We start from the raw sequence: 7863 nt of genomic DNA on the forward strand, positions 1-7863 counted from the left end.
GACCAGAAATGTTTTCGATTAGGGTTTGTTTTTGCCTTCAGATTCTAGAGTATGTACATGTCTTTAATGAGATATCATGAGGAAAGGTTCTGAGTCTAAACATGAAATTGATTATATTTCACCTTAAACATAGTCTATAACCCCTCACATGAAGTCCAGTTATGGAAATTTCCAGTTTGTCACATGTCTGCATGGGCTCCCTGGCACTTATATGCACATGCACACACAGCAATGAACCAATAATTTAGTGTAATAAAGATAATTAGATTTAGTGCAATACCTAAACCAAAGTAATAGTGATTATTATATGATAATGTACTTACTTTATTCAAATAACAGATTATGTGGGTATCTGTAATATAACTTCCTCGTTAATGTTATCTCATGGATGCTAGAGACTTTGATGTTTGAAGATATACACATACTAAGTACACACTAAGCACTCATTTAGTATTACTGAGCACCTAAAGTATGTCAAGTATTATGCTACATACTGAAGATTGTAATTATATAAAACAAAATCCATTCACATTTACAATGTATATGAAGGCTACTGTGTAGCACGAGAAAAAGATGATTCAGAGTTATATGAACAAAGAAATGTGCTTTGTGCCCTGAAGGATAAGACATTAGGCTGAAGGACTGATTAAGTTAGAGAGTTGCATATGTATAACAAAGGGGCGATAAACTGACATTTCTGAGGATTGTGGAGGGGTTTGGAACTGCTGTAGTAAAGCATGAGAAAGGAGTAGTAAATGAACTGCATGTCAGAATCAGAACTAACTACAGATTTGCATAAGCTGCAGCGTTGATAGCTTAGACAGCTCTAGTTTAAGTGGGAAAGAGATGGGTTCTGTGTTTAAATTACTTTTCTCATTGCTGTGTCAAAACTCCAAAGAAAAGCATCTAAGGAAGGAAGGGTTTATTTGGGCTCACAGTTTTTGTTAATAGAGTGGGAAACTCAAAATGGCAGGAGCAGGGACATGGTTGGTCATATCGCAAGCACAGTTAGGGACACCGGCAGATAAATGCTTGACTCTTGCTTACTTTGTCCTCATTCAGTCTTGATCCCAGCCCATGGGATGTTGCTGCCCTCATTCATGGTAGCTCTCCTTCTTCACATAAGTCTTAAATGTTTTTGGAATTACTCATATGGATGAACTGAGAGTTGTATTTCCATAGTAATTCTAAATCTCATCAAATTGATGATCAAGATAAGCCTTTGTACTCTTTTTAAAAAAATCTTTAAATATGGCAAAGTAGGACAATCATAATCTCAATACACAGTTGTTCTAAAGTGCTTGCAAATGTCATTTACAATGCAGTTAAATTAGTGTATGTGTAAGTGCAGGTGCCTACATGCCATGTTGTGATTGGGAGTTTCAAAGGACAACTTCCAGAGTCAGTTTTTGCTTCCATTTTGTTGGGGTCTCTTACTTCCTTTTCTGCTGGTTTGGCATACTTTCCAGGCTAACTGGCCTTTGCCACACAGTGTCTGACTCAGGTTGTTAGGCTTACTGCATGCTTTTTAGGTAAGCCTTTCTGCAAGCCCTTAACACTGACTTGTTATACCAACATTTTTCTAAGCAATAGATAGGGCTTGCCTTCCAATTTAGAAGCCTAAGTCCATTAAGACCATTGCTTCCCATCTTTTTTTATTAAAAAATTTCCACCCTCCTCCCACTTCCCTCCCATCTCCCATCCCCCTTCCTCCCTCCCCCTCTCTCTCCAGTCCAAAGAGCAGTCAGGGTTCCTGCCCTGTGGGAAGTCCAAGGTCCTCCCCCTCCACCCAGGTCTAGGAAGGTAAGCATCCAAACAGACTAGGCTCCAACAAAGCCCATCCATGGCAGTAGAATCAAAACCCAGTGCCATTGTCTTTGGCTTCTCAGTCAGCCCCTACCGTCAGCCACATTCTTAGAGTCCGATTTGATCACATGCTCCATCAGTCCCAGTCCAGCTGGCCTTGTGAGCTCCATTAGATCAGTCCCACCGTCTCAGTGGTGGACACACCCTCGCGGTCCTGACTTCCTTGTTCATGTTCATTGCTTCCCATCCTTTAAGAGACTACCTGAATCTTTGTATCCTCCTTCCCAGTGACAGTCTTACCGTCATAGAGAGAGTTTCAAAGTGCCTTCTCTTTCCATTATCTTCTTAAGCAGTTGGTGTTCATTGGTCTCCACACACTTCATTCAGTAGACCTTTGCTGAGCACTTTCTATGTGCCATGCATAATTTTAAGCATTTTAGATGTTTTCATGCAACTTGTAAGCAGGTTCTAAGCGGGTTGGTCTAGCAACAGTGTGCAACAGATGTAAGTAAAGGGCAATGTCCTGTTAGGAGATAAAGACTTCAAATGACGTAGAATCCAGCCTTACTGAGATGTAACATCTGACCAAAGCTTGAAAGAGATTAGATAGTTGGTCATGCTAATATCTTTTTTAACTTTTTCTTACATAGCCAACCATAGTTTCCCCCCCCCCCTTCTCTTCCTGCTCCCTCCTCCTATCTCCCTTCGGACCCCCCATCCATCTCTCTCCATTTCATTCAGATGTAGGCCTCCCATGGGAGTCAACAAAGCATGGCATATCAAGTTGCAGCAGGACCAAGCTCCTCCAACTTGCATCAAGGCTGGGCAAGGCAACCCAGCAAAGAGGAATAGGTTCCAAAAAGCAGCTCATGCATCAGGGACAGGTCCTGGTCCCACTGCTAGGGTCTCCACAAATGGACCAAGCTACATGGCTGTCACCTAGATGCAGAGGGCCTAGGTCAGTCCCATGCTGGCCCCCTAGCTGTGAATCCAGAGCTAATATCTTAAGAAAGAATGATTAAATAGACAATAAAATCATTGTGACATCTGTAAGTCAGGAGTGTTCCTGGTTTTTAAAAAAATAGCAAGGAACTACAGTTGCTAGACTAAAACAGGTAGGAAATTAAGTCAGGGATCATATTAGACACTAATTAGGAAGCTGCAAGCAGAAAAACGACACAATCTAACTTCAGCTTTGAAACAATCATTCTGAAATCTGTACTCAGTCTAGGGAGTAAGGGGAGCACGGGAGGCCATGCAGTCTTGATGACATTAGAAGGTAGTTTGACTGGTGGCAGTTTACCTGCTGTGTTGTGATCAGGTTCTAGATTGTTCTGGAGGTAGAACTGACAGTGACAGTTTCTGTGGACATAGTGGTGATTGGACTTGTGAGTAGCACCATGGTCTTGGCCAAGATGACTAGAAGGATAACAACCTTTAGCTGAGTATATTATTACTATTAGAACAGATTCAGTGGGTATTGGAAGGAGGCCGCTTGGCAGATTGTTCATTTCCCATCTGCCCAGACCCCCAAAATAATCACATAGAAACTGTATTAATTAAATCACTGCTTGGGCCATTAGCTCTAGCTTTTATTGGCTAACTCTTAAATATTAATTTAACCCATTTTTATTAACCTGTGTATTGCCATGTGGCTGTGGCTTAACAGGTAAGGTTCCCAGCGTCTATCTCTGGTGGTGGCTCCACCTTCTTCCACCCAGCATTCAGTTAGTTTTCTCCACCTAGGTAAGTTCTGCCCTGCTATAGGTTCAAAGCAGTTTCTTTATTCATTAATGGTAATCACAAGTATACACAGGGAAATCCCACATCAAGTGGGAAGAACAAAACTTGACTTTAGATATGTTTGAGATTTTATTAGCTATATAAAATATGTAAGTTCAGAACCTGGGAGAGAAGCTAGAGCTAAAAGCATACACTTGATATCGGTAGCATATGATGGTGTTTTTAAGCCATAAACATGAATGGGATTATTAAAGGAGAGAAAGAATAGTGATAGGCAGTCTTGACACTTATATCTCACAAATATTCCTCATCTTCTGACTACTTATCCCACTGACACAAAGCATAATCCACCTCCTACAGCTGGGATGATTACAAATTTATCTCTTATCTGCCTCTCCAGTAGCCAGAGACATTTACAAAGTACAATTCATTGTAAATCAAATTATGCATAACCACTGGAGCATATTCTTTATAGCCACAAAATCCAGTTTGTGTTTGGGTCCTGCAAAACCACAATATATGATCTGAGCTCTGCTCACCTCTAACCTCATGGTCACCTGTTTCATTTACAACATGCTTTTGCCATGCTAGCCTGCTGTTGCCCCTGAAACATTGTTAGCTTTTTCCAAGGATGTGCTCATCCAATAATGTTTATTAAAGTGCTTTGTATTCTGTTTTGCCTGCTCTTCCTGCTGCTTCTGTGCTTAGTGCCTGATTCCCTTTCTTATTTCCACTCCTCATGGCATTATCTATGCATGGAACTGATTTTCTCATGTGTTTATTACTATCTGTCTCTCTCTCATGCGACGTTAGTTTATGGAGATCACCTTAGCATCATTCACTACTTGGCCTGTCCCTCAGCACATTCATGTGTACCTGCTACATGAACTAATGATAAAGCATTGGGCATAAAGTCAGTTTCCTACTCATTGTCTTACGATGGTTTTTAAGCTTACAGTTATTATTTACCTTCCAGACCTACCATTGTACATAGATTCCTAATTAAAGCAACAATAGAAGAGCGAATGCAGACAATGCTGAAAACTGCAGAGAGGAGGGAGGTACAGCTTGCAAGTGAAGCTCCCTGTCATGTGATCTTGTTGGTCACCTTTGTGTGGATGATAGCAAATGATATAACACTAGTACTTTTTTTTAAGCAAAGAATAGCATTTTATCCAAAGCATTTCCCAGTTAATGCTTTTGCCATTCTGTGTTTAAGATACTTACTAAGCTGCAATATGCAAAACTAAGCGACTTTGACACATTAGATTACTTTTTAAATGAAAGTTATTGTTCTGTCTTACCTAAACTTTTGTTTGATATGTGTGAAACTGAATGTGCACTGCTGCTTTATAGTTTACACGTGCCCATCACAAATCGAGAGGAATGTCTGAACTTGCAGTCTTGGCTGGTAAATTGTGTCAGAGTCACAGACATCAGAGTAGCAGACTCGTCAAAACAGTCTGAACTTTGAAACGTGACCTTGCAGTCTTTAAACTTCCTAATGTTTGCACAAATTAGTAATTTCCATTTAAAGTTATCTTAAATAAACTGGTACCTGTGTGTCTCCCTATGAGATGTGATGGGTCGGAAGTTGCCCATGGTAGAGATGATAGCTTTTTTAAAGGGACTGCATCTCCAGGGATACTTTGAGAAACACAACACTTTCAAACCAGAAATTCCTGTACTCTGGTGATGAACAAAGAAAGTTGCCAGCCACCCCCACAGGCTTTACATCCTTTTGTTCTTGTCACATGCTGCAGACTTCAGTGATTTTTATTTCAGTTACTGTAAATAATAAAAGAGCTACTGAACTTCTCTGTAAGTGGAAAAAGTAATGGTGAATTTAGAACTTTCCTGGCAACAGTTGTCAGATGTTCATAGAAAACATTGTTTTACAAATCCTCAGAATTATTTCACAGCATTTTCCACAAGATGTAACACTTACGTCATTGTATACTTCAGGGGAGAAGTTCCCTATGGCTCAGTTACGACAACATAGGAGCAGATTGGTGTTCTCCATTACTCTCATGCATGCAGTCGCTGACCTCCTGGCCTTCCTTTTCATTGTGTTTCTTGAACTCTTGCAGTCATACAAGCTCATCTGGGAAGCACTCTGAAGCCTCTGTGTTGACGGTGGCTGACCTGGCAGACCTCTTTACCAAAGAAACTGAGGAACTTGAATGAAGTGCTATTAAATCATTTCATAAACTTTAATACATTATTTAACTTTCATAGGTTGTAAAGCAAAGATGTTAATTAAAACAAAAGATCAGTAAATATTAGTAAATACTATTTCAAACTGGATGAATTCTTTTTGTTATAAACTAACATAGTAATAATTGGCCATTGGTTCCTTTTCAGTATACTAATTTCAAAACATGTATAATGAATTTTAATGTTACATTTCTACTGAAACACTTTTTGTTCCAGTGAATATCTATAACTGATAAGGCAGGGCAATTAAGAAAGGTATTGAAGACTTTTCTTTTAATGCATAGATATTTGTATTAACGAGTCAGTATACACAAGAGAGAAAGTAAACTAGTCCTAGTTTTGTATAACCTGATATATCCAATCAGTGTAGATCAGATTTTGAAAAGGCCTTCTGCATCTTTAAGCGTATGATTCACCATTATCTTCTCAGTAATGTTTTAAGAAAATGCTGAACTGTAATAACTAGTTATTGCATGAGTTTAAATGTAACACTGTCATTGTAACTTGAAAGTAAGTAGTGCAACTCCTTATGCTAAATCGTTAGGCAATTACTTTGCTTTTCATGTTTTGCTACTAAAAGTTAAATTACGGAAAAATTCCTTTTTTCTATTATGTATTAAGTAGTATCATTGTTAGTGTGGTTTTATGTGTACTAATATTTACCTGACAATGATGTTTAATTCTCTTAGTAAGTTTTTTAAATGTGTTTTTAAGATGGATGTATCTGTAAATACTGAGTTTTATGATTTATGGTTTATGATGTTACTATAGCATAGAACGTGGCTTTTTAAAAAAGAAATCATCATTGTAACTGATGTCTTAGACATATTCCTTTCCTGTGTTCCTCCAACTAGTCATTGTAGCCACTGGTATCTAAATTTAGATAGAGTTTCTTCATTTCAGTTACTCCACCCCTTAGGGACCACTAGTGTTACTGCAGGAGAGTGCTGTGCTCACACATGCATACAACTGTAGGTGATGAAACTGTCTCTCTTCTTCTGTGAAGAATTGATAGATGGCCTTGGCATCACAGAATCACAAGTAGCTTGTTGTATCCTAGCCCTGTGATGGAATATGAGTGTTCTTATTTCCTGTCTTTAAGCCTTTGGAGTTTTAAGTGACCCTCAGGATTCATTAGCTCCTAACTGCCCAGAAAACTGTACTGGACTGGGTCTCCTTCATCAGTGAGCTCTGGTGCTTAGCTAAGGTGCATTTCCCACTCCAGTTTACAGGTGACAGTTCAACTGAAGAAGACACATTGTGGGTGCTTATTCTTTAGTTGAAGGGAGATATGCATTTGATTCTTTTATATGAAATTAAAACTATTTTTACCGCTCTTTTACATATCATGAAGAGCTTTATGTATATTCATGTGGTTAACATTCCTAATAGTCCTGTGAAGTAGATGTGATTAATATCATTCCTGTTTTGAAAGTAAAGAACTAATTGCTCAACAATACTAAGAAACTTGCCTATGACATGTAAGCAATTATACAATGGAGCCCAGGCCCCCTGGCTTCACATCTACTGTTCTTCCACCAAATCATATGTCATGCTGAGATTCAGAAGCCTTGTGGCTATAATTTAGTATGAGATTGTTTAAGTAATTATTTTTGTTTCCTAGTATTACTTCATGTGCTATCTTCTAGGGAAAACAATTTGTTGTTCTTCAATTTAAAAAATGGTATATTGATATCTATACTTACCAGTATTAGAGGAAAGCTACTCTTATTTATTTCAGTAAGATACCTCAATTAAATAAATATTTTAGTGGAAAATGAAATTGTGGATTGTTTAATTTCTATAGATCATATGAACTTTGGTTTTTATTGACTTAACAAATAATATCAAATTGCCTATCAGCCAAATCCCCCTAAGAATGAAAATGTCAATGTTCTGTCCCTGTGTACTTCAGGTGTTCTACATGTGAATTTAATGCATTCTGAAGCCGGAGAAATGACATTCACAAGCACAACAGGGCAAGCAGTAACCCTGTGCCTTTATAGAATTAATATTGTGGTGCTTCATCAAGTGGATCAAAGTCATCCTCGATTTCTGCCTACTGTCACCTGAAAACCTCTTAGTCGTTTATTTAGT

The 7863-nt window shown here is 38.5% G+C and overlaps 1 protein-coding gene across 1 annotated transcript in view; it reads left to right on the forward strand.

The window, feature by feature from the left end:
• The window catches only part of Shprh (SNF2 histone linker PHD RING helicase), a 73577-nt gene extending 66028 nt beyond the window's left edge, over window positions 1–7549 (forward strand). Inside the window, 2 exon segments of the mRNA XM_038338808.1 lie at window positions 4526–4606; window positions 5640–7549. Coding sequence (XP_038194736.1) covers window positions 4526–4606; window positions 5640–5736 — 178 coding nt within the window. The 3' untranslated portion in view covers window positions 5737–7549.
• Window positions 7550–7863: the final 314 nt, after the last annotated feature.

Source organism: Arvicola amphibius, chromosome 8, assembly GCF_903992535.2.
Source record: "Arvicola amphibius chromosome 8, mArvAmp1.2, whole genome shotgun sequence".
Taxonomy (NCBI): Eukaryota; Metazoa; Chordata; class Mammalia; order Rodentia; family Cricetidae; genus Arvicola; species Arvicola amphibius.